Source organism: Colius striatus, chromosome 2, assembly GCF_028858725.1.
Source record: "Colius striatus isolate bColStr4 chromosome 2, bColStr4.1.hap1, whole genome shotgun sequence".
NCBI lineage: Eukaryota > Metazoa > Chordata > Aves > Coliiformes > Coliidae > Colius > Colius striatus.
Genome location: NC_084760.1, coordinates 92,116,066 through 92,143,247, shown reverse-complemented (window position 1 = coordinate 92,143,247; position 27,182 = coordinate 92,116,066). Strand labels below are relative to the sequence as shown.

Here is a 27,182-nt window from a genome sequence, read left to right as displayed (position 1 = left end):
AAAAAGGAACAGCATAGTTGTAAGTTGTCTCTCCAGTGGGCATATGATTCTGAAGACAAACTTTAGAAAACCTCACAAAACAACAAAGAAATCATAGAGAGGAATGACTAAGAGGAATAAATTCGACTGCTTTGACCACAGCATCACTTTATCAAATCTCAGGACTTAATATGCAACAGAATTATCAGAAGACAACAGTTCTGTGTAGTGGAAATAATTTCAGTTTCAGTATTTCATCCAGCAGTGCAAACAGGCCTGTGGTGCATGACATCTTAGTGGGACATTTATTGATGCTGACCATTGCTTTATACAGCAAGAGCTGTGAACAGTTCAACTTTCCAATTCTGAAATTAGGAAGAAACTGAAATGCCAAGGAAAGGAGACACTCATCAGCCTGTGAGAAAGTGATGGAAAATTCATGGCTTTCAATCACTTCACAGCAGAAATAGGCTAAGCTCCATTTTGCTTGGAGGCTGTGTCAGTTCCAATCTTTCCTGTGAGACTCAAGCGTGGTGTATACTGCTGATTTGCATGTAGATGAATGAAATGTTGGCTTTCAGTGATTGTATTTCTGAAACTTGTTTTTCCCTAGTTGAGAAAGAAAATGGCTTTTTGGGGTGGGAGATTACTCTTGTAAAAAAACCTCATGCTCTAAGCCATTGCAATCAGAGCACATGCAACAGAGGAGCACTGATTTGCATTTTCAACTGACAACCCAGCCACTGGAGAATTTTGTTTATTTCATTTTCCTAGCCAGAAATCACACAGGCCCACACAAACCCAATTTTTTGACATGCTTTTTCTCAACTACCATGAAACTGTCAGATAAAAGCATAATTTAGATATCTCTTCAAAAGTGTTGACCAGAGAACTCATCTTGCGTAGCACTTTCCATAATTCACTCTTCCAGATGTTCATCTTGCTTTCTTCATGTGTACAAGTAATCAAAAAAGTGCAACGAGAAGTAGCTTAGGAAAATATTCAGTGTCTCATAAGAAGATTATTGAAGCAGCATATCAAGTAAGATAAGTAAAGTCTTCTTTTATTAGCTTGGTGGTCTACAAAGACACTTCACCTTTTTACAAATACTGACTGACATTTTAGTTTGCCAAAAAAATATCGACTCAGGAGAGCAAGAATTAATAAAATCATTATTATTAGTGTTAATTCACTTGCTTTGCTAAATATTTTAAAAGGTAAATTTTACGTGTTTTCAGACAGATGAAGTTCATTTGGTTTTGGTTTTTTTTCCTCATTCAGAAACGACCAGCTAGTGACAGATCTGTGATCCATGCATCAGAAAATAACAGCTTCAGTTAAATGGGAACTAGATGACAGAAGCTCCAGCTATCTCCACAGCTTACTTAAAGTGGTAGATGCCACAGAGTCCATGTTCGTTATCTCAAAACTCCCTTTTCTCTTCAATGATTGTATTGTTTTTTTCTCTACTGAACATTAAAATCTTGCTGTGCTGGGCAAAGGGAAGAGATGTGTTATGCCATGGCCTGATAACAATTCATAGCCTATAAATTACTTTAATTAGAGATGTATTGGAACAGCAAGATTTAGACTTCAATAGTTGAGACACTTTTTGGGTCACATTCTGAAACTTCATTAATATTTACAAATTATTTGCAAAAGCTCTCTGGGAGAAACTCGCTGTATCCTTAACTGGTCTTTGTTTTGCCAAATGATGGTGTTGATGGAAAGGACACAGCCACCAACCAAAAGAGCAGTCCTATTTTACCATCTACTTCAAAATATTACAGAAAATAAGATAATGCATTTAGTTACAACAATAAGCCTGTTACGCTCTACCTTTAAGCAGCAAAGAACGTAAGTAAGGTAATGCACCTAATCATTACTACATAAGGACAGTGATAGTGATTAAGAAAGGTACATCACCAATTGCCCTAATACTTTGCCATCATCCAGATCTGCAGTCGCTGGGGAGCCCTGGTTGCAGCAAGGATCAGGAGAGCCATCCCTGGCAACTGGGAAGTCCTACACAGTGCATCCACTTGTGGGTGAGGTCTCCAAAGTCACTGCAAGAGAGTCCAGCTTTTATATAGTTGAGTAAATATATTTTGGGATTTCAAATGCAGAAACATCTGGTGTCATCTTCCCTGTGGATTCCACCTGGCCAAGGCTCAGGAAGAAACCAAGGGGAGCTTCTCTATTTGTAGATTAGATGTCTGGTTTCATATTTTTAAATAGAGGCTTAACAAGAGTAGATGTCTGGTTTCACAGCCCTGCTCCATTTTGGTCCCAACCACATTGTTGAGAAACATGTGGGCAAATCCAGAATAGATCAAGGCCAGATGTGCGTATTACTCCACTGATTACTGATACTCAGTTAGTGTTACAGCAAAGCTTTTATCAGATGTGATTAATACTGTACACATTAGATATATCACTAGGTTGTGAGGTTCATCTAGAGGGCAACTTTATTTCGGGGCATATTGTTTAGGCCTGAGTACTTCACTCTTCAACGCCCTGTACCCCAAGGTGGATTTTTTGACTCAAAAAGTCCATTTCATTTCCTTCAGAACTCCCTCCATCATCTCCATGTTCCTGAAAACAAAACTGTGAAGCACTCATTAGCTAAAAGGCAAATAATTTTGGTATCTTCTATTAGGAGCAATTAAACATTCTAGTTGTCCCAGTGCTTCTAGTTACCTTGAACACAGAGGCTCCATCACATAGGGCTGATTGATGGTTGTAGCTTTTGTGGTGAGGTAATATCAAGACATTTGCAATAACAGAAGCCACAAAACGTAGTTAAAATAAGTCCTGAAGGGCAACAGTGTGGAAACACCACCCACAAATCTGCTGTTCCATTTAAAAAATGGACTAGTTTTGCTTTAGTAGCAAAAACCTTCAAGATGTCAGAGTTGGAGCAGGATGGGTGAGCTGCATTCACCTCTTGCTCATGTTTCAAGCAGGGTCCCAACTGCAAAGCCTCCTCTGCTACCCTTTACCTCTCAAGTTATGAAAATCTGATAAATTGTGATTAAAAAGGCTTATGTATCAAAGGCTTATATTGAACACTGATAAAGAGAAATAAGAATAGTATTTGACAAATGATAATCACGCACAAGTGTGAAAAATCAGGTTTTTCTATTGTTTCCAAATTGCTTTTTTGCTCATCCTAAGGCTGCCTCTAGGCATCCAAAACCAATGAGAGTTTCTTTCTGAGCACTGTAAAATGCATCCTTTGGAGAAAAAAAATGGTAGGCTGACACCAAGCAGTGCAATTTGAATTATGTCATTGTTTATAGAGTTTATATCATCTGAACAAAAGAAAATACCTAATTAAAAAAATCATCAAGTGTTTTAAATCCCGATGATGATCCCTTGATACAATGCCACTAAGTATTAAAAGGGAAAAAAAAATAGCAAACTACCGGCTTTGTTGCTTGAATAGTGGTTGCATCCTAGTTAATCCATCCTTAAAATACGCTAATCAATATTTTAAAAGTAAAAGAAAGCATAACTTGCTAAGAAATTCAGTTGTTGCAATTCAAACTACCCAAAAATAGATATTCAATCTCCAAGAGAGTGTGGGCTATGCAGCAGAAACAAGAAGAAAGCTGTACTTCTGAACATTGAGGGAAGCTTATCCATGAAGTTGCACTAAACAGAGGCCTGTACCATTCATCTTGCAATACAAAGTGATCTGTCAGATTGCAAAGAAAAAAGCCTGTAGCCTGTTTAATTGGTCTCTTCACACTGGCCAAATTCAGCTAATATATTATTTGCTTTAAATAATCCCACCATGACCATCAGATTTTGCTAGGATAGTTAACATATGCAACAGCTATACAAAGATCTGAATTTGGAAAGATAAAAATCTTAGAGATGAACCACCTAAAATCTGTGTGCCAGTTTGTCAAACCAAATAAGATAAAAAGGGCAAACTTGCATGTTTCCTCCCTAGAATTCATAACTCCGTACCCGAGATCTCCAGAGGGAGGGTTCACGTTAACCTCAGTTGTATCCTGTTTAATGTGGTGATTGGAAGAATCACTGGTGGTCTCTGTAATTACCTCTTATATTTCTGGCTTCCCGTGTTTCTAATACTGATATTTTGCCCCATGGAGATTTCTTGTTGTATTTGTGTTTTCTTCCAGACATTCACGGCTAATTCTCCTGTATGCTGCTGCACTCCTCTTCTGCAGACACTCAGTGGATGCTGATGGTATCACATCGCTCTTTGGCAGCTAAGCGCCACATAGCCACACTCACTGTGGGAAGAATTAGAAGGGTAAAATGCAAAACTCGTGGCTTAAGATAAAGACAGTTTAATTTAAAAAACCAAAACAATACAGGAGTGAAAAAGAAAACAACAAAGAAAAAGAAAAAAACAACAGAAAAACAACAGACTGATGCCCAGCCAGTCCCTGAAACAGCCTCCACCAGCCTCTCTCCTCCCCAGTTTTATTTGCTGAGATGCTCAGCAAATAGAGCATCTATTGAGAATCTATAGAGCACCTCAGATGCTTTGGTCCGTAGGGTCACTTGTCCCAGCTGTCACCATTCCCAGCCACTTGTGCACCCCCCCCCCCCAACTGCTCACAAGGCAGTGTGGGAAGCAGAAAAGGCATTTGTGATGGACTCAGCTCTAGGCAGGAGCAGCTCTCTGTTGGGACCAGGTGGAATGGGCTCTGTCTGAGATGAGGGCGGCTTCTGGTGTCTTCTCCCAGAAGTTACCCCTACAATCTCCTCACTACCAAATCATGTAAACCTCGTATGTGACCTCAGAGAAACCTTATGCAGGCGTATGCAGCATCACATCGCTTTCTTCCTAAAAGGCAGAAGCCCTGAAGGGGCTGCCAGGCCCTGGGACTGAGCAGCTGCTGGGACACAAGGCAAGAGAGTTTGTCAGTGCTTCTGCTCCATGGCCTTAGTGATAACCTTTATGGAAAGGCAGCTGCTCACCTGGTCACACAGTGTGCACGGGCTCCTGGATGTCACCATATTAAAAACATGTTGTTTTCAGTGTAACCTGATGTAAAAGATATAACTTGCTATATCTCTTCACATTTTAAAGCTGCAGTATGCTCCTGGGTACACACCATGTGTATTACACAGGCACCTAGAGGGCCTGTTGCCTCTACAGACTTCACGCTACTGACCAGAAACCACAAAACTGCAGAAAACGTGAGCTCTGCTGACCCTTAGTGGTCATAGCTCCACTACAGTACTTCGAGAATGCTCTTGTTCTGGTGCTGTTATATTCTGTGTTTTACTTAGGGGGGAAAGGTATAGACTAACTTGCTGGGGCCAAAAATTAGGGAAGTACTCTCAGCAGAGAAGAGGATCTGGGTATCACATGGGAGAAGGTAACTGACTCATTTTATGGCAATTCAACAGGGCAAATATTTAGGGGCTATCAAAATCAACACTGTAAACTGAAGGCGAGTTATTCTTTGCAAAAGACAGACAGACAGATTGGAGGCACAAAGCAAAATGAGTAAAGACTATCATGTGGCTCTGACAGACAGATGTGATTCCTGGAGATATCAGGAGATGCATGTCTGGCTCAGACAGGGAAAAAACACACTGTGCTACTGAGGCTTCACCTAGAATTAATAATAATCATCATAATAATAAAGACAAAAGTTTGGTTTTCAAAGATCAGGAAACAGGTACTTGAATATGTAGACAAGGACTCAGGTTGATCAGGACAACTGTAATGCTTTTTTATGAGTGGAACTTAAAGATTAAGAGGAGCCACCATAAAGGCAAGCTGGTAAACATACAAGGAAAGGATACCTCTTTAACCAGAGTCCTGAGACATCCCCAGTAGGCTAAGTGGAAGTCTCCGTGATAGGAAGCAGTTGGCCAGACAGAAGAAACCTTGATGGGTACAGGACAAAGAAACTGTGATCAAGAATTGACTTCCCTGGAAAACAAGAGTGAGCAACAATGATTCCTAGAACTGTTATCCTGTGTCTACTTATGTATTAGCACCAAAAAAGGTCTAAAAAGTAACTCCCTACCTACTCAAAATGAGCTGCTCTGCAAAAGCTTCATCAGAACTTCAGAGCCATTGTGTGCTTCACAACATTGCCTGCTTGTTGAGCAACTAACAGCAGAGCACATTTGATATCCCTGTGCTTATTCAAGCTCTTTCTTGACAGAAACTTAAATCTGACTTTGCTAAAATTCTAACTTCTAGGTGGGTCTGATGTAGTAGAAAGTAGAGCTGTACAAGAGAGAATCTCTTTTTGTGTGTGTGTGTGTGTTGCAATCATATACCTGCTGCCTATAAGAACTAGGGGAAAACTGTAAGGTTTGCTGTGTTTTTAAAAAGGCAAAAGATTTAAGAATGAAAGTCTGTGCTGTCAGACGAGTTCCCACACCATGCACACAACAAAAACTACAACAATGGCAACTTTCATTGATCTCAGGAAAAAGTACTGTGGTATAAGCTTTGTGATCGAGTTAGAAATCTGAGCAAAGTCATCAGCCCAGGTGATACGAACATGCTAGTCACAAAACATGAAACACATGGTTTATTTAGTCTTCCCATCAGCTTTGATTTGAAGTCACGGTTTAAAGAAAAAACTCCTGCAGACTTTTCCTACAACATCCAGCGCAGAATAACAATGTTGAGTCTTGCATTTTCCAAAGTTACTGAAAACAAATGAGTATAAGGCTTGCTACTCAGGTATCCACCAGAATCTCAGTTGTCACCTTCACGAAGCAAACAATGTGTGGACAACTAATCTGAAAAGGCAGTTTTACAGTTTTAACTGTCCATTCATCCACTTTGGCCTAATGATGTTAGCTAACATCATTGATAGTTATTTCACTTCTTCCTCAATTGTGCAGGAAAAATAGGGAAAGCAGTAACACACAGAAATCTAGGGATTTTCCCCCATGACTTAGAAGTGAAGGCATGAAAAGCAGCCTATAAGGCACTAGAAAAAGCACACGGATAGGGAAGTCTTTCACATTCAAGAAGCTGCTCAGCTTTCTGAAGTGTTTTATGCAATTCATCATCTGTTTTCAAACCAGCATGATGGAAATTGTGGGGTTTTAGGAGTTCCCAACATAAACCAACAACTTTCTGACTTGGAAATCTGTTTTACAGTTAGTCCATTTCAGCACAGACTGCTGAAAAGGTTACTTTATGGAGGTATACAAAGCAAAAATCCAGCCCAACAGGTACATGCTAAAATTATGAAGGCTCCTTAAATGTATCAACCTGTTTGTTTGGCTCCCTGGTTGAAACAATGGAATCTGATACTGGGCAAAAAAACTCCCTAAAGTAGAAAAAAAAAAAGTTTCTAAATTGAAGAGGAAAGTTTGTCTTACAGTTAATATCCAGGACATTGTCAAATTCCCAGATTGTCAAATTCCATTGTCAAGTTTTACGCTCAAAACAGTCCAGTCTTCATATTCCTTTAGCAGTATTTGATATTCTCCAAAACAAGATCATTTTCTATAGCCAAACAATTCTTATTCTCAAAAGACTACACAGAAATTTAAATCCTTTAAATAACTAGGAAGGAGGAAAAATAATATGGAATCAGTGACAGATACTTTTAAGTCACAACATGTCTGAAGGAAAACGCCTTTTCATCTGGGTCTTTTCTGTGTACCTTGTTGAGGGCAAAAGATCCATTTCAGAAGGAAATAGAAGACATCGGAGTTCGACAAAGACTTTTTTTTTTCTTCTAGAATCTGTGACAAAGTCCGAGAGGCTAAAAAGCCATTAGTATGTGTTTACTAAAGGAGCCAATCGTGCCTCTGAGAGTGAGAAACCATGTGTCCTCCAAATGTACTTGCCACCTGCTGGCAACGTAGAGAAGTGGCCAGCAATCTGCACTTCCCAAATAACTTTCACATAGCACATACAATAACCTACAGCATCACAGACTTTTGCAAGGACTAGCATTTTGTACAGGCACACAAAATCATACCTAATTACTTCCTTTGTGTTAAAATAGAAGTTTGGAAATTCCATCTCCTCCCTTCCTGTTCCGTGGGTTCAAGTGCTTCACTGTAGGTAATATTTCCATATGCACTTGATTCACACAAGTATCTTGCTCACTCAAGTCCTCCTTTGGGCATACTGCAATGATAAAGTATTCTCTGTGATTATCATGTTTGCATTAAATTTGAGAGAGTAGCAGTCCAAACAGACACTTTTCCTTGTTACTATACTTAAAATTGTAAATAATCAAACAAACTCCAATGCATTTAGATTGTTTATTGTAAATGATATTCTGAAACTTGTGGTTATGTACAAATTTTCAAACTATGAAGCTTAAGATTGCAGGGTGACTGTCTTCACAAAATAAGGCTGCTTGGTCAGTCTTACCAGAGCTGATTCCACTGAAGCTTGATTATTCAGAGCACAAGATGGCTTCAAGAAGGCTGTAATCCAGGAAGGCACCAACACCAAAGGGGGTAGACCTTCCTACAAAAAAAGCTAATCAAGGACCCTCTCAGCTGCCATGTGACATCATTTGTTGAATTGGAGAGCATCACCAGCAGGGAAAGATCTGAGTGAAACCAACAGACATTATGGAAAGGTCTTTATACTGCGCTCAAAATCTGGAGACAGTTACCTGCTGCAATAGCTTTTCCATGCCAGTTACATTTTTATGCTTTATTCCTCACTCAACCAGGTCAGATCGTGCGGGACAAAGGGAAAAAAAAAGAAGTTTATGCTGCTATGATAATTTAGCAATGAACTTCAGAGACAGATTTTTAATAATGGATAATTAATAGACATGAACAGAATTTATGTTAATGCAGAAATTTCAATTTAGGAACTAAATGTAGAGCTAGGACGAAACGATGGGATGAAACATATCATCCCTCAGCCAATAATTTCTCTGAATTGAAGCCTTAAATTTCTCTGAATTGACATAGAAAGCAGATTAATTGCTGCCTCTTTCCATGTTGCTCCAATACTAAAGGCAGAGATATGCTTCATGAGTTTGTTTTATACACAGACAACTGAAAATACAGTTTAGTAATGTTTTCCCATAAAAACCTTACCAATAGCACAGTACTGAAATCAGTGCAACAAAATTAAAATGACAGGAAAGAATATTTACAACCATGTTATATTATTCTGAAATTGCTAGATGAGAACTTCCTGAAGTGCAAAATTGGCTCTATTCTATAAAGATAAAAGAATCTGTTTTCTTCCTTACAGTATGAACCACAACCATCATTACACCATATATCCATGCTGAACATTTCAGTGACTAAATGTCATCCATAGGCTGACAGGCAAAACTCCTCTACTGAACGCAGTGGGAGGCAGACATCAGCATCCAAGGACCATATTTAGTCCCTCAGTTCTAGGAGTGTCAAATGTTGGATTAAATGTTTAACTACTGTAAACCCAGGAACACAAAACATGGAGGAAGTGTATTTAAACACATGGAGGAAAGTATTTAATTTAAATAGAAATCTTACAAAGAGATTAATGGTTTTATATTAGATTAAAAGACAATCACTGCATTTTTAAAAGCACAAAATAGAGGGCCCAGCACTCTGCATTTTATTTAACTGCAGTTTTGTCCTAGTTTAGACTAGGCACAATTTTTTTAAGACTATTTACACCAACAAGATTTGCAGGTTCAGCCACAAGAGCCTCTCAAACCAGAAAGAGGCCACAAAAACAGGCTCCTGCAGCATTAGAGTATTAAAAAGTCACGATTCAAAATACCTCATTCTTAAAAATTACAAAAGGAAATCATAACAGAGGGAAGGTGGCTGTTGGTTTCCAGATTAACTGAAACTCCCAGTCAATTCACGCACATTTTTAAGCATACTGGACAGTTAATCTGCTTATTATTTACAATAATTCTTGCTACTACCCACCCAACAAAACCAAGAAAAAACTGCTGGCTGACTCACAGCTCACTCTACTTTGCAAACTAAATGGTCTCCAGTTTGTTATTTTTGGGCAAAACTATCCATTGTTTGCCACGGGATTTTAACTACAAGTAAATAAAGTTTGTCTTGAAAAGCAACACATGTGAAGTGAATCAGTTTCTTCCATTAGTCTATTTTTAAACCACTACATCATATTTACTGAAACAGCTATGGCATAAGAGGTTACGCAGCTAGGCTTAAGTAATGCCATAATCTGAGACAATCCACTTGGTTGTGCCCTAAACTATTTACAGTGAACTTGATTCCAACAAACTGCTTAGTTTGAGAAAGCATCCAAAGAATTGCAAGTCCATAAAATAATCTTTCCCGAGGAGTTTTTTGGGAATGATTTAGTCATGATGTGTTCAAGATATTCAGATATTGAAATACACCCATGGGCAAAAGCCTCATTGGAAATCAGTCCCAGGACATAAACATGCATCAGCGAACAAAGGGAACAGTGTGTAGCAGGTGGAATGGCAAATGAGAGGAGGAAGGAAAAAGGAATCTAGTCTGCACAGAATGAAAATTCATTGAGACATGTATGTATGTCTCACACAGGCATCTGAAATGAGTAAATAAAAAAATCAGGATTATGCAACTGAGTTAACTGCATCTTGATCCTTAAAGGAGGCAGGCTCAGCAGATGTAGATGGCTCCTGCTGTGGTAAGATTTTTAGAATTAAAATCTATATAAACAAAGTAGCTCCACACTCTACTCTGTCAAAACCTAAGCTGGTCTATTAACAATGCAAGAAGTCTAAAAATGCAGCTGATCAAGTTATTAACAGATTTGAGTAACTCTTAATAAAAATATACCCCAGGCCCCTGTGCAGCATCAGAAGAAACATACCAATTTTAGATATAAATTCTTCTTAATGCTCATTATCCTCTACCCACGTAAGCCTTTGCAAAACAGAAAACATCTTCCAAAGCAATTTAGCTGATTTTACACTTATTTTTGTGTGCACAACTGGCTGAAAGAAAAATCCATCACTGGAAACAATGAGTTCTGCATTTGATTCACCCACAAGAGCCAGCATTAAGAGCCTCTTCACCTTTTGCTGCAACAAATTGTATAGTTTGGTTCAGAAATTTCAGGAAGATAATTGAGTTTCTTGTTAACCTCAACAGTTTCTGTTCCACAGGTCTTCAGAGGGAGCTACACGTGTGCCCTCCAAGCTAAGTTACCCTAAGTACCACAAAAGATTCCAAACAGAAGCACCAAATTACACCACAGTGGAAGATGAGGCAATCCAAACAGTACAAAGAGAGGAATCCCGTTACAGCATCACCATGATAACTGCATATGCCAACATGTTTTCTTGAAACAGGAACATTTTCAGTCTGTTCAGTTTCTTTCTCGGGTAAAGTGAAGTACAGCACATGCTTGAGAGCAGGAAGGCTCTACAGAGGAACCCAGACAGGCTGGATTGACAGACTGAGGCCAATTGCATGAGGTTCAACTGAAAAGCCATGTAGCTGATATGTTGAGGGACATGGTTTAGTGGTGGGCTTTGTACTGTTAGGTTAGTGGTTTGACTTGATCTTACAGTTCTGATTTTATGACTTCAAGACTCTCTTAAGACAAGCATCATATTCTTTTGCATTTGCAGCAAATCAGAATTCTATGTTTTTGCTGACATGGGTGTTTTGCCATGTTCAGCACTGAAGAATGTTATCACATTTTCCACAGTAGGCAGAATGGAAGACACAAGTTCTACAAAATTTTTTCTCAGCCTTGACTGGGCTTGGCTTTTTGCAAGTTCTCTTTAGAAGAAGCTAATTTCAGTGCATTACTGCAAAGGCTGAGGAACAGCACTGTTCACAAGAGACATAAAGGAAACCTGGAGTTTGGTTTCCCAGTTGTGCTATCAGATGTTCAGCTCATCTCTTCTCCCTATTCTCCCAACAGCTTCTTATAGACACTACCCAGATGGAAGCACAGCACCTTATTTATATTTCCATAATCTTACACATGGCAACTTCCTGAATTCTAGTACCCCAAGATTTTAACTGTCTGCAGTTTTCAAACTTAACCAAATAATTCAAAACTCAAAAACTCTGAATCAATGACACCATGATGAACTACTTTTAAGCACTTTCATATTACTTGCTGCATCACTTTTACATACACTTTGATAGTAAAGGATGTTAATTTAAGGACAGACAAGCTAAAGTACTTAATACATATTCTGATACAAGAACCCTAGTCTATAGAGGAAAGAGCAGAGGCTAATAGTTTCAGAAGAATGTAAGTTGTGCTCCAGTTAAGCAGATATTAAAGTTTTCCAAGTTCTGGCAAAGTCCTGTGAAATACCATAGGGGTGTTATAGGTTTTTTTCACTCACTACAACAGGGTGTTAAGCCTGAATGACAAAACCTGAATAAATATAACTGTGCAAACTTTTGTTTGCAGAATTTGACATTATATACCATATAGTTTAATGGAAAAATCTTCAAGTGTTAACAATCATGATCCGTCCTTTGCTATTTGTGGGTAGAAACTCAACCCACAAAAAAACACACCTCTCTAGAGGCACAGGAGGAACATTTAAGCCCACTCATTCTATGACATTCCACTAAACCCAAAAAGTCAGATATAAATAAACTGCTAGAAATCCACCACATTCTCAAGCAAGACAGATTCATACTAATTAAATTAAAATAAATTAGTTTTCTAAATTAAAAAAGAAGAATCAGAAAAAGGGAGATCAGAACTGAAGCCCCAAAGTCCAATTAATACAGTTTCAAAGTCAATTCAAAGCACTTATGGCACTTAAGAAATCTGGCATCCACTGTCTTTTTGAGGCTTTATATCTGGTTCCTTCAGAGGTTTTACTTCTTCATCTGGTTTTGGTTTAGCCTGCAAGCAAGAAGAAAAAAACCTAAATACCACAAGTACAAACCACGGTGTCTGCACAGTACTTATCCATGCCTAGCTTTATATATTCTAATCTAAATATCCCCTCTCTTTTCAAGGTTGAAGGCTTCAAGCAAGCCTCGACCAAAGGGGGAAAAACAAATATTCTCTATTTCAGTATCCATAAATGAATCATTTTCTAAAAGACAATATTTCCATATAACTCACTCCTGTAACATTTTAGCATATACACATTAAAGAGCTTCTTCCTGTTCAGGACTTAAAAAAAGAAGCCTCCTCATTTCCAGATGCTGGCAGTGTGGTGGAGAGGTTAACTGACTTGCCTCCTGGAACAGAGGAAACACGAGCTCAAGTGGAAGCTTTATATCTGCACCCTGTGCTGAGCTGAAGAACGCAAGAGAAAAGAAAAACAGTAGCTCTGTATTACACACAGAATAAAGTACATAAGCCCATCTTACAGTGTCATCCTTTGGCCTCTTGGTGAGATCAAATGCTGCAAGTGTTTCAGGAGTCCAGTGTGCGTTCAAGGCAGGAAATTCAAAAGGAATAGGCTCTACTAAGCCATAGTTTGCTTTCAGTTCCAGCTGTGGAGCCTCTGTTGGCACCTTCTGAAAATAGCTGTAACAGAATACAGCAACAATTTGAAACACAATGCACTCTGCAAGTCCCCTTTGCAATTCCAAAGAAAAGCAATCTGGACCTTTACAGTAGCAATCACTGCTCTCTTCCATTTCATTGAGGCACCTGCAACTGCATTCTACTGGGGCTTTTTCTTACTTGATAACCATTGTTGCCAGTGCTTGAATAAGAAGAGCACTTTTTGTCCAAAAAAAAGACCTTAAAAATCCAAATGAGGATTTAAAATACTTACCAAGAAAGATGAACAGGTCAGTTCTTTTCCTAGTCAGTCTTAATGTGCCATTGTGTGTAACAGCAACAACACTCACAAAGACTTGCTACAACAAAAAGCCTGAAGGAAGGTATAAATCTACCCTTGGCAAACAAACAAGAGCTGACAACTGACAAATACTGACACACGCTACCTTACTACCTTATTTCCTGTGTTGTGGCAGGCACATCTCCCAAAACAGTAACTGGTTATCTGGTTTCTCTTTCAAAGTTTCTTTCTAGAGAGACATGGATTTGTTGAAATTTCCTGTATGCTGCTGTTGTCAGCTATGACAATGGTTACTGGAACTAAAGCAGAGCAGAGAATTTCTTTCCTATTTGCAGTTCAGCTTGATGTATTTGACAGTTCTTTTTCTTAAGTCAATTTCCCTATTAAACAAGTCTTTAAATATCATAAAAAGGAAAATTATGAACCTATTATGGAATACTAAATCATAAGAGGAGGAGGGAGGAGAAAGAAACGATCAAAAGAATACTAAAGGCAAACTAATCTTGCTAGTTTAAACTGCTTTCAAACTCTTTCTGGAAGGAGCATTAACTAACAGAAAACCTTATTCACAATATCAACTATACTTAGACTGGTAAAGCTCCTAGCACCCCAAACATATTCTTCACTGGCTATATTTTGAAACCTCTGCTAGAAAACCAGAATCAGCTGACATCTTCTCTACTTCCCCTCCCTTCTCTTTTGCCTACCAGATTCCAGCAGGTGGAAAGGAAACATTAGAGCAACACAGCAACTTCTACAGGACTTTATTTTGTGCAGAACAAACAGAAACAAAGTGGCTGACAAACAAAGGAAAAAAACTGCTTAACCTCTCTGGCACGTCAGTCCAATCTACCCTGCTGAACTGGCACAGAACACAGAGAGGGTGACAGCACAGACCCACAGCAAATCTGCTAAGAGAAAACTACAAAATTGCAAATTCATCTTTAAGACATATGCCATGCCCTAAAGAAACATTGAGAATTGGCAAGTAAAATTGACCATCGCATCTTGAAATAAATGCAAATAAGGTAATAACATGGCATATGGAGTACTGTATCAACCACAAATTACTTACATGAATCCATTCTCCCTCTGGCATTTTTCTAGCGTGTTCTTAATCAAACTTCCTAATTTCCTGAAGAAGAGGTGTCCAGAAGGTTTGGCAGTAGTCCCAGGCCCTTTGGTTTCTCCATATTCTTTGCACAATGCTTCAGCCTTGGCAAAAACTTTGAAAGAAGCAAATGTAATAAAAATAATTTATATGACTGTATGAAATCACAGTTCGTATCTAGAGGACTTCAGTTTTAGGAGCTACTAGAACACATTCAGGCTTCTTTCTTCTTAGAAAAAAAAATGCAACAATAAGCCCAAAAACTGCGCCACATGGCAGTGAAAAAGAGAAGGCATGAAGGTGTCCATGCATAGTTGATTCTCTGAACAGCAGTATTTGTTTTACTGAAAGTAAGCTAACTTAATTTGTTCCTAATAAATTTTGTGTTTGTTTTAAAAATTAATACTAAAAGTTTCCAATTTGATGATTTGAGCGTTTTTTATACATTGTGGTAGTTACACAGCATAAGCTGTTAGGGTAACAATATTTTTGAAGGGAGAAGGATGGGCAGAAGACCCTGAACTACTGCATACTTCCCTTAATCTACCTTTGAAATGAATAGAAAGGAAATATGTTACTGAGACTTATTTAAAAACAACCAACCAACTAAAAATGGTCTCAATTTGCTATCTAAGACAGAGCTACCTCCAAAACAGAAAACACTGCAGTAACTTAACATACAAACGAGAAACTGTGACGACTAGACAAGTGATTTTTACACTGTATTGCAGACAATTCGAAGCCAATCTTTAACAGGCTCAGAAGTGAGGATGACATTTTCTGCAGCACTGTTAAAAAAGATGGTCGTTGGTAAGACCAAAAAAAATACAGTGCCTCTGTTCAAATACGTGCTGCATTTTCATCAGATAAAGGTGACAGATGAAGTCTTAAGTTTACATGAGATGGCAAAGTTTACAATACAGCAAAACAGAACAGGAGTTTCATCATCAGACCCTGTAGCCCAGTCTCAATCCCACTTACATTTTTCTGATTCCTGCAGAGATCGGATTGCTTCCCCACATTTATCACTTGCCAGTAAAGTTTGCCCATGGTAACAATAAGCCTAATGGGAGAGGACAAAACCATTACCAACATCATGGGGCACATCTACACATTCCTGTCAGACAGCTGACAATTTGGGAAGTCAAAGCAGCTTCCACTGGGCATTGCAGTTCAACATAAACATCATGAGGTAGGTATGAAGCATGCTGTCTCAAGTCTAGCCCAGAGTAACTTTAAGCTTCATGAAGGTTGTTTTACCAAAAGCACTAGTATATAATCTGGTCCAAACATCTCTGTCTCTCCCTCCCCATCACAGAAAGAGAATGAACCCTAGTAAAGTTTACAAAGCAAAGACTCTAAAAAATAAAACTACTTGAACATTTAAAAATCAAATCTGCAACAAACATCAGTGAATCCAGAAGAGATGAGCTGTTCTGCTGCTTGAGATATTTAGCCATAGTCTAAATAATCTTTCCACCCCAAAAGGTCCCGTTCCATCACATTAGGTTTGAAGACAGTAGGGTATTCCAGAGAGAACTGAATTGCCTCTTTTCTATTATCAAGAGTTGTTGAATTTGAATTCTAAATGCCATAGGTAAAGGAACAATCCTATGAACTACTGACTATCTTGCATACCTTTCTTCAACATCTGTTCTCACAGCAGAGCAAGTGCTACCTAAATCTACCATCGCCCGTATTACACAAATATTAAAAACCACATAGTACCACAGCTCTGTCTCTCCCTCACCTCTAGAACTTGCTAATAAGGCAGGCAGCTTTTAGCTACAGGTTTAACATAAGAGAAAGACAATTGTATTAACTGTAGAGTTTGTGCCTTTTTTTGCAGTATGAGAAAGATAGGTTACAGGCTCTGGTAAAGAAGTAATCAGCAAACTGAGTCAATAATGATCACAAGAGCATCGCTGCACTTACTAAGAGATCGGTCATGTGAAAAGGGATAGAACTTGGAATGGTACCTAACATCACTTGATGCAACTTCATTCAGGGCCTTCCAAACAATGATCAGTTCTGAATTACGCCTAGAACCAAACTGTGATGCAGGTAATGGAAGACAAGTATTGTGCTCAACCTGAATTCCCCACTGCAGTAATTTCACTTGGCTCAACAGAAACACTTCAAATGCCAATGACACCACACAGTCTTTTTTCACAGCACGGAAAGAAAGTCAAGGCAATGCTCTGTCCCCATTCCCTATCTAGCCCTCACACAACACTAAAAACTGTGACTGTTGCCAACCAAAGTACTTACATAGGCCATATAGAAACAGGTCTTCAAGTTTAAGTACTTCCTCCATTTACCTGCATAGGTTGGATCCAAACTGGATAATGTTTGATCTATGAACAGAAAAGGAAAATTATGCTTTAAGACCTTTCCAAAAAGAGAAAGTGCACACACTCAAAGACCAGAATTCTTAAACAGCAATAGATCTTAGCTATAAAGTAGAAATAAATGAGAAACTACTCCTGCAAAGGCACAGAGAAACTATGAGAGAAAAAAAAAAAGGAAACACATCAGTTTACTGAGTTATCATGGGGTTGTCCCATCACTGAAACCACTGTCCACAAAGTCTGGAAGGCTGATTTTCCTAAGTATTTTTAGGCAGCATTTCAAAGCTTGTTCCTAGTTTAATTTCAAGTAGCAAGCTATAAAAGCCCACGTTACAACGCTCTACATTGACTTCCATATTTTTGCATAATCCCCACTTGCCTCAGTACACCCATAGACCAGCTTACTTTACAGTCTGCATCAAAATCTGCTGCCCAAAGGCAGCTGAAACACTCCACTTGCATCAAGCCATCATTTGCTCCTGTTGCATACTCTCAAGACATTACTCTGTCTTCTGTCTCCCCTCACTAACATTTCCTACCACTAGCACCAGAAAGAGATTCCCAAGAAAACAAAAGGCCTTGTCAAAATATAGCTGTTATGCTGATAACTGAAGCCTTAAACGTCCTAAATAGAAGCTAAATACAGAAGCGTACCCACTGAGAAACAGCGTTAACATTGCAACTGATGGGTGGGTGAAGTATGTCTACTGGCAAGAACGCATAAATCAGGTCACTAGGGATAGAAAACAAGACACTCACCAGCTTTTTGGTAGAAATTAGCTGTTTCATAAGCAAGAGCAGCTATTAGTCCTGGATTGTGTTTCAGCTCAATAGCCCGAGCGATTGTCACTGAAAAAGAATTCCACACCACAGTATTAAAGTTTAATTGAAAATGTCACATCAAATCAGCAGAGGCATTTAGCATTTTCACACCCCTGCATGAGCAGAAAATAAGTATTGTGCAGTCAAGCAAACTGCAGAATAAAGACAGATTGTTTCTTGGACAGAATGGTAATAAATTAACAGCAAAGCTGAAGGAAGGCTAGACTGAGGACTGACTAGTAAAGAGAAGCTGCAAATATTTTAAAGGAAAAAGGAATTTATGTTAGACAAGTATCTTGGTGAAGAGACTACTGAAAGGAAAAAAGAAAAGGAGAGAAATGCCACACGTAAGTTCTTGCAAAATGGTTACATTTGTAATATCAGACTGATTTTGACATTTCCCTCCTATAATTGTCCATTAAGTTTCTTTAAAAGAAATCCACCCCAATAAGCCACACTACTTCAGAAATAAAAAAAAAGGCATTGCTGCCAAGCAGATATCACAAGACATCAAAGTAACCCACAAAGGCTGTCATTTCCGATCCTCAACAAACTTGTATTTGTAGATACCTTCTTGAGCTTCAGCTTGACACTGTATGATGTATGAGTCTATAAGTCGAGCTTCTAAATCTCTTCCTTTTTCTACAGGTGTAATCAATTTTGGAATGTGACTTTCCTAAGTACGAAGCAAATATCCAAGTTAAAGTAATACCACTGCTGCCAAAGCAAAGCAAGTCTCTTATCCTAAATAGATGGGACACTGAGTGAAGATCCCAAGACAGCTGCAACTGTTGCATGTGCTGCTGGACAGAGAAGAATTACTCTTCCAGAGCCATTGGGAAAGAGGAGCAGGGATTGTGTGGTAGCATAACATATTAATACTCTTCTTTTTTTTCTGTGTCATTCAGACAGTCTGAGGTATTTGTTTATTCTGTAATGTCATCAGAAAAGCAAAGGCTTTTCCAAGACAGAAAGTCAAGTACTTAGAGACAACTTAAAGAACAGATAGGAAAGAGAGTTTTTCTACCTTTAAGTGTTTAAAAATCCCAGCTGCTATCTTCAGGCTTCTGTGAACATCCTTTGCTTCATCTTCTGTTATACTAAGAATAAAGAATGAATCAATTAATTTCAGTTAGGAAGGCTCTCTAGTTGTCATTTAGTCCCACTTCCTGCTTCGGAGTAGGACTATCGAGAACACTACGTCAGGTCACTTACGGCTTTGTCTAGATGAACCTCGACTCCTTCAAGAACAGAGAGTCCACTAGTTCTTTAAAGTAACCTGTCCCACTGCTGTACTACTCTCATGGTAAAGAATTTTCTTACAGTGTCCAATCATTTAATAAATAAATACAAGTCACTTAAAAAAAGAAACATAAGACCTTGTAATGACTCTCAAGTAAAAGTAACCTCAGTGTTAAGAGCCAAAGCTTTAGAAACGTGTAAGGCTAGAAGTCAGTAAAGCTGGGATTTTGAAAATCTCAATTTTGTACCTGGATGTTTAGAGCAGGACTGATGAAATATTTATTCACAACTAACACTTTCTCTACAGAAGAGTCCCAAGGTACTAGTATACTTTGCTCACGGCGCAAGAAGGGATTGAAATGCACTTGACCTTTATTCATGTGCTGTAATGTCCAACTGCCTCCTTGAACTCCTACTATCTCAGCTGGACATGTACTACAGCAGTCAAAACTCAGAACCTGCTAAGTTTTTTGGTGGAATATTGCTGCAATGGAATTAATAAAAAAAGAAAAACACTTACTCTTCTTTTCCAGCAAGTCTTGATGCATATTTTGTGTACCACAGAGCTACATTAAATCCCATGGAAACCAGCTCAAACACTGCATCCTGCTGCGCGCTGAAGACAGACAGACAAACCCCCAAACAATTTAATGCCTTCCATTTTGTTTTGACAAATTCTATCTGACGATAGTTCACATAGTGAAAGTTGACATTTCTCTCCATAAGATATTTTCCATTTCAGAAGTCAACAATCTCCAATTCAGAACCTCCTACTTGCTTGACTGCCTAAAAAGAGACTTTGATTTTTACTTACTCCCTTTAAGAGCTCATAATTGTAATTTCCCATATTCAGAGGCCTATCCTTCCCATTTTGGAACTTTTATTTTAAAACAGTAACTCAAGATTTGTTCAGCTTTGGGTGTGGCTGACATTTTTCCTTTTTTTTTTTTTTAATTGCACATTTTGTGGAAAACTTTGCTCTGGAATGTCTACTTTAAAGTTGTAGCTGCTAAGTTACTAAGTCAGAGTCTATTACATCTCCCTCAAATGAATGTTATTGCAAGCGTTTATGTAACTGCAAACGGCATGTGCAAATAGCAGGAAATTTCAGAAGCTAAAGACATGGTCTTTTAAAAGAGAATTTGCAATCACAAACTCAGTGTAAGTTAGGAACTAGTAAACTTTTAAAAGAAAGGTGTGGAAGTGGAAAGAATAGTGTTGGTACAATTAGAAGTATGTTTGATCATAAGAAAATTAGAAGAGAGTCCTAATCAACAGATTGTCTTCCAAGGGGATTAAAAGCTTAGAGGAAGTCGAACACTTCTTCTACATAAAGCTTGCCAAATTTGTAAGCGTGGTTATACAACAGTTACCTACAACAGCAAGACCCAACTGAATAATCCAGAAGGTTATAGGTCTATACTCCTATTCAAAACAAACGCTTTGTTTGTTTGTACTAGGAAGTAGCTGTACCAGGAGCTTCAGACAACAAGAAAAAAATAGATCTTCAGCAACATTTGTACTTCAAAAAACTCACAAGATACTGTTCAGGCAATAGTGCCAAGAGATAAAGTTTTAAACTCTAGTAAAAATCTCTGTTCAATTCACCAGTACTCTCAGGGTTCTGCTTTGTACTGCTCTAGCTAACTGTAGGTATAGTTTGTGTATCAACTAAGACACTTCTACCATTGTCATGTGTGGGTACAACTATGACTTGGATCAGCCAGAAATTTCTTCAATAAAGTGATAACAGCTGGCAAACCACTTCCAGTTATCAGAAATATGTGCTGCAGGTTAATCAATTGAGCCCTGGGTAATCAGGTGGGAGGAGACAGCATACATAAGGAAGTGGAGGGCAAGCAAGGGGTGCCTTCAAGTCAGCCTTGCTGGTTACTATGTTGCCTGTGTGTGTCTTTGTATGTGCATTTCCTAGCTTCTCTACATTTTTGGATGAGTATTACTTGCACCATTACAACAGCTATGTGTTACCCATAGCTTTACATAAAAGAAATACACACTTCAGAACACCTAATACAGTACAGCAATTACCAAATCACAAAGCAACAGTTTTGGAACTACTTTGTATTCAACATTTTGCTGCACTTCTAAGTTTTCCTTTGTATCTGTGCTGGCACACATGCATGTGCATACACATACCAGAAGAAAGCAGCTGCATACTCTCTAATCGTAAAAGCATACGTACCTTGGAACTTGTCCTTGTAACGTGTCTGTCCACTTAAAATTCTGAATATATCTCAACTTGCATTCTTGGGAAGAGTCATCCAGTGAAAGGATAAAACCTATAGAATAAAAAAAATGTACCAACAGGCAATCTCAAAGTAAGAAACAGCAATAAGTGATGAAGGAATGGGGATCAAAGAGAACAAGGATATAGATAAAGGGGTGTTTCTTGCTGTACTACTTCAAAACCTGTGTTACTTTCCAAGGCTTTTATTCCCCAGTATCTTGAGAACAAGATGTGCAAAAACCCAGACTGGCTACCTACAAGAAAACTCCTTGCCCAGCAGGTTGCCAATTCAACTCTGTGAGCCTTAATTATTAAAGGAAAATCTTGTAGACGTCTGCATGTCCCATATGGTGAGACTAGTTGGGAGCTGCACTGATCCAGGTACAAGATGTCTGGGGCAGCTGAAGGACTGTCTCTGCCACCATAGTGGCAGTCAGGAAATTCCAGGAGAAGCTGCCTGGTCAACAACTAGCACAGACTGTCCTAGTCATCGTCTTTTTTTTGTCTCCAGGGCTATACAAAATTGGTTCTTTATGTCCAGCAGCCCAGAAAGCAGCAGTCAGTGAGACGAAGCTCATGCTATGAGATGTTTAAATCCTAGTATAAGCAGGCTCAAGGAATTTTTCAAGCAGGAGCAAGACAGGCTTTGATTTGATCAGGTCTTACAGACTTTGAGAACTCAAGGCATGCAACAGCAGCTATTGGGGCTACAGCTCTAGATGCTGTCTCCTGTTTACAAAGATTGAAAATACTCATTCCTTCCACACCCATAAGATTTTAGTGACCAAGCATCATGCTCTCCTGAAGAACTCTCCAAATCCTGTCTGCAGCAACATGAGCTGTTATCTTACCTTTATCTAGAATATCACATTAGCTTACACTCTCCCAGGGACTGAGAGAACTAAACCAGCTTCAGCTGCTCCATTTCCTACAGACTGAAAGATCAGTTTCCATGAATCAGTTGATTCCTGAAAACTAAGTCCTAAGAAACTTATCTGAGCATCTGTATGCTAAGAAAGAATTACCAAATATTGGCAGGGTGAAGATTTCAAGGGTATATAAATACTATGCTAATAAGCACCTAAATATACACCTAAGACAAGCAATAGCAGAAGTGTAAACTTGCAACAAGTCTATTATCTAGACAATATAGCAATTATCACCACAATCTAAGAGACAAATAAACATTTTCTCCTCCATCAGGAAGCAGAATTGAGGTTAAAAGCAAGAGGACAGGACTGCCAACACTCAGTACTTCCCGGGTCACAACAGACACTGAAACTTGTAGCAAGAGCCTGGTGAGTACCAATGACAGGTATCAAGCATAGAACCCATTAAGATACTCTCCCTCCTGAGAAATGCAAAGCTTCTTTACAGAAGATTAGCACAATACACATTCTGAGAAGTGTTATTAAAATTATATATGTCTCAATGTATCAGCAGTATTGTTAAAAAAACATTCCTACCTTGCAGGAGTGAGAAGTACAAGTCAGTTGCATTCTTCATCATTTCTGGGTTACAACTCGAGTCTGTAAACAGCTCCAACAATCGTGTTCGAGATAACCTCAAATCACTTTATGGAGGGAAAAAAAAAACCCAAACAAATAAAAAAAAAACCCACCTATGAAATTCTACCCCCAAATGTACTATTAATAAAAGTACCCATCCATGTATAACCCACCCACGTATATCACCACCCTTTTCTCTAAGAAAGTGAAGCTAAGCGTTCAGTTAAGCTATCTGAAGGCAAGGAAAGGTATTTCATCAGCAAGACACCAATAAATACAGAAAAAAATTCCTTTATCCTCTGGATACATATGATTGACTCTCGAGTTTTGAGTAGAACCCATTTTGGTCAAGCAGTTATGGATAATCAGTACTCATCAATCCACTGTTGTAACATAGAGTCATAGAATGATAGGGGTTGGAAGGGACTTTTACAGATCATCTAGTCCAACCCCTCTGCCGAAGCAGGGTCACCTAGATCAGGTCGCACAGGAACACGTCCAGGCAGGTTTTTAAGACCTCCAAGGAAAGAGATTCCACACCCTCCCTGGGCAGCCTGTGCCAGGGCTCTGTAACTCTCACAGTGAAAGTTTTTTCTTATGTTCAAATGGAACTTCTTGTGTTCCAGCTTAATCTCATTACCCCTTGTCCTGTCACTAGATACAATAGAAAAAAGGGATGTCCCTGTCCACCATTTATATACTTATATATATTAATGAGACTCCCCCCTCAGTCTTCTCTTATCTAGACCAAACAGCCACAGTTCCCCTAGCCTTTCCTCACAAGGAAGGTAATCCAGTCCCCTGATCATCTTGGTGGCCTTGCGCTGGACTCTGTCCAGAAGTTCCCTGTCCCTCTTGACCTGGAGAGCCCAGAACTGGACACAGGACTCCAGATGAGGCCTCATCAGGGCAGAGTAGAGAGAGAAGAGAATCTCCCTCGACCTGCTGGCCATGCTCTTCTTGATGCATCCCAGGATGCCATCGGTCATCTTGGCCACGAGGGCACATTGCTGACTCATGTTCAATTTATTATCAACCAGGACTTCCAGGTCTCTCTCTGCAGAGCTGCTCTCCAGTAGGTCAATCCCCAGCCTGTACTGGTGCATGGGGTTGTTCCTTCCCAGATGCAGGACTCTGCACTTGTCCTTGTTGAACCTCATGAGGTTCCTCTCGGCCCAACTCTCAAGCCGGTCGAGATCCCGCTGAATGGCAGCACAGCCTTCTGGGGAATCAGCCAGTCCTCCCAGTTTGGTGTCATCAGGGAACTTGCTGAGGGTACACTCTGTCCCCTCATCCAGGTCATTGATGAAGATGTTGAACAAGACTGGCCCTGAAACAGATCCCTATGGAACTCCACTGGCCACAGGCCTCCCACTCAATTCTGTGCCATTGATCAATTCTGTGCCACTGAGCCCTCTGGGTTCTGTAATTCAGCCAGCTCTCGATCCACCTCACTGTCCACTCATCCAAGCCACACTGCCTGAGCTTTCTGATGAGGATGTTATGGAAGACAGTGTCAAAAGCCTTGCTGAAGTCAAGGTAGATGACATCCACTGCTCTCCCCTCATCCAGCCAGCCAGTTATGCCCTCATAGAAGGCTATCAGGTTGGTCAAACAGGATTTCCCCTTGGTGAATCCAAATTGACTCCCCTTGATAACCATCTTTTTCTTCATATGTTTAGTGACTACGTAAACATAAAGTGAAATAACTATGTCTCTATCTACCAAGAGGTGCAGGAGGATGGATATAACAAGCAGGAACATTCTTCAGTGTTAGAATGGGATAAGTACATGAAAGAGACAAGAATAGATCTGTAAAATAGGCTGAGATCTCTTTTCAGTGTATTCTTACCTACAATAGAACAGTCAAGCATTATTCACTTATGGAAATTACTTTAAGTAATCTTTTCCCAGAAGAACGCAGAGTCATCAGAAAGACAATGAGATGTTTACTCTTTTGCCTCTGCATTATTATAATGAGCCTTGCTATATACTACACAGACTTGAAAACTGGATAATTCATTCTTTGTAACTAAATGTTGAGCGTTGTCAGTGTCTTTTTGTCTCACAGCCTACATCTTTCTAGTCAGCTTCAGAATAAAAACTGAAAAGTAATCCTTACTTTCAAGGATGTCCTGTAAACTGTGAGAGACTGAACAAAGTTAATCACAAGTACACTTACTTGCAAACCTTTGTTGCAGCTGGAGTAGTAGCTACCCCATAAAAGTTGAATGAAACTGGAGCTGTAGCCTTCAAAGGGTTGCGATGAAACCAGTGGGTCATTTTCTTTCTGTAGTGTTGCTTACGCCAAATCTAAAGTGCAGAAAAAAAAGAACAGCTGCAGGAACAGGTACCTCTGAGATACTATATACGTCACACTCCTCAGATCACAAAAAATATACTCCAAATGTAAACATCTTGGAAAGAAATTAACTTGCAAAGTTAATACAATTACATGGAAGAAACACTAACCTTCCACACAACTTGTCTGTATCATACATCAGCGTAGTTTCAGAACTTCACTCTCTCAAATCATATATGCTTCCTGAGACAACTATTTTAAGCTAGGCAAAAAGCTGTAACCTACCTTGCTCTGTATTACCACATACTTTCTTACTCAAAACACCCCACATTTGTTACCTCCTGCATAAGGCTATTTCTCCTGTAATTTACGGTATATCTTAATTTACTGAGGTCATTCAATTGAATCTGGTCAATCTATTGGTAGCTTTTATTGCAGCACCACTGATACAGATGAAACTGCAATTACAGAGTAACTGTAGCTAAAACCATGGATATGTTTACATACGTGTAAGAACCCTGAAAGTTTCGTAGCGTGCAGCTAAAACAGACCATTTTTTATCCTAATTTCAGCAAACATATAAAACATAAGCATTCCACTGAGCTTTCAATAGCCATGCATCGAGGGATTCTGAAACATAATAGGCATACATGGAAATGAGAGAGGTCTGTACTAGATAAAAGGAGGAACAAGTTGCCCAAAGATCTTGTGTGGTAGAGTGCACGCTCCAAGGCTTTCACGGGCTAAAGCCCTAAGCCAACCTGGACTAGAGACCTCCCAACACCTCCATCATCTTATGATCCCTTTTGAATCTCTAAATTCATCGTTATAAAACACTTTGCAGCTTTCCTAAAAAAACCTCAAACAAACCTGCCAAACAGCGAGCCCCTGCCACCGTTCAGGTGTTCCTGAGCAGGGAACTCGTTTACCTTGTCAGCACCTATCACGACATCTTCACACACCTGCGCAGCGGTCTGCACAGCCAGGCGGTGCTGCCGTACGGCTCGGTCGCCTGGGAGCCCGGGGACGGTTTGACAGGCACTTAACAAGAGATCCTCCGTGTCCAAACCTCCTTTACTGCCTGCACTCGACAGAGCACAGGGTGCTTTCCTCGCAGGCGCCTCCCGCCTCAGGCCCGCGCCGCCGCCTAGCCAAAGCACGCCGCGGGGCCAGCGACACACATCGACCGACCGCCGGACGGACAGACGGGTGGGCGGCCCCTTTCACAGCAGCAGTAACTGCGATGCGACCCGTCCGCCCGAGCCCCGCTGACAGCTGCGAGTCGGGCTCCTACGGGCGCCGGGACGCTGTCGGCAGCTGCCCCGCCGCCACTTCCGCCCGGCCGGGCCCTGCCCCGGCTCCCGGCGCTCCGTCAGACACCCGCCGCCGCAGGTAGCGCAAGCGGAAGGCCGATGACACCGTTCCGGGGCCGACCGCATCGATCTCGCCGCTTATCCCCCGCCTCGCCGGGTACCCCCGGGCCTGCGGCTGCAGTCCCCCTGCCCGTGACAGCTGACGGATGCACGGCTTGGCCCCGCAGCTCTCCGCCGGTAGGGACTCCTCAGCACCACAAACGGGGCGGGAGCGGAAGGGCACGGCGGCCCAGCGGAGACACCGGCCCTCCCGGATGGGCGACCTGCCTGCGGCACTGCGCAGAGGCGCCGCCGCTTACCTGTGGGGACGTCCCGCGGCGGCAGAGCCGGGAGCGGAGAGGAGGAGCGGTCTCTGCCCGGGCACCGCCGCCGAGACCCAGCTGGGAGGGCGGGCTCCCTCAGGAGACACGTGACCACCGCCATGACACATACCGAGGCGGAAGCGGTGGGCCTCTCCCTCCGCCCACCCCGCGGGCGGGGGCCGGCGCCTCGGTAGCGATGGCGCTGGGCGGGCGCGGCCGGCGCAGGCTCACT

The 27,182-nt window shown here is 40.4% G+C and overlaps 1 protein-coding gene across 9 annotated transcripts; it reads right to left on the bottom strand.

Annotated features, from left to right (window-relative positions):
• Window positions 1-121: 121 nt before the first annotated feature.
• Window positions 122-27,102, bottom strand: BROX (BRO1 domain and CAAX motif containing). 9 transcript variants are annotated; one of them, XR_009818318.1, is made up of 18 exons: window positions 26,948-27,102; window positions 25,156-25,286; window positions 22,932-23,038; window positions 21,421-21,517; window positions 19,738-19,833; window positions 19,003-19,075; window positions 18,546-18,651; window positions 17,913-18,002; window positions 17,074-17,159; window positions 15,784-15,865; window positions 14,767-14,917; window positions 13,252-13,411; window positions 8,336-12,775; window positions 7,935-8,086; window positions 5,779-5,908; window positions 4,050-4,247; window positions 1,906-2,045; window positions 122-1,466 (listed from the first exon to the last, which is right to left on the bottom strand). XR_009818318.1 is itself a non-coding variant. In XM_061991474.1 (13 exons), exons 2-13 carry the CDS (start codon window positions 25,254-25,256, stop codon window positions 12,689-12,691), a joined length of 1,236 nt encoding a protein of 411 aa, XP_061847458.1. In that variant the 5' UTR covers window positions 25,257-25,286; window positions 26,948-27,102; the 3' UTR covers window positions 8,210-12,688. The 9 variants fall into 9 exon arrangements, 1 of the variants encoding a protein (XP_061847458.1); XR_009818320.1 differs by having other exon boundaries at window positions 122-361; XR_009818315.1 differs by having other exon boundaries at window positions 122-2,045; window positions 5,766-5,908.
• Window positions 27,103-27,182: the final 80 nt, after the last annotated feature.

Bases quoted from the DNA above. Each gene is read 5' to 3' on its own strand.
- BROX (XM_061991474.1), bottom strand. From the start codon at position 25,256: ATGACCCACTGGTTTCATCGCAACCCTTTGAAGGCTACAGCTCCAGTT. The intron at 21,518-22,931 runs GTAGGAATGTTT...TTTATTCTATAG, and splicing joins GTACTTCTCACTCCTGCAAG to GTTTTATCCTTTCACTGGAT. The intron at 19,834-21,420 runs GTACGTATGCTT...GTCTGTCTTCAG, and splicing joins TTACAAGGACAAGTTCCAAG to CGCGCAGCAGGATGCAGTGT.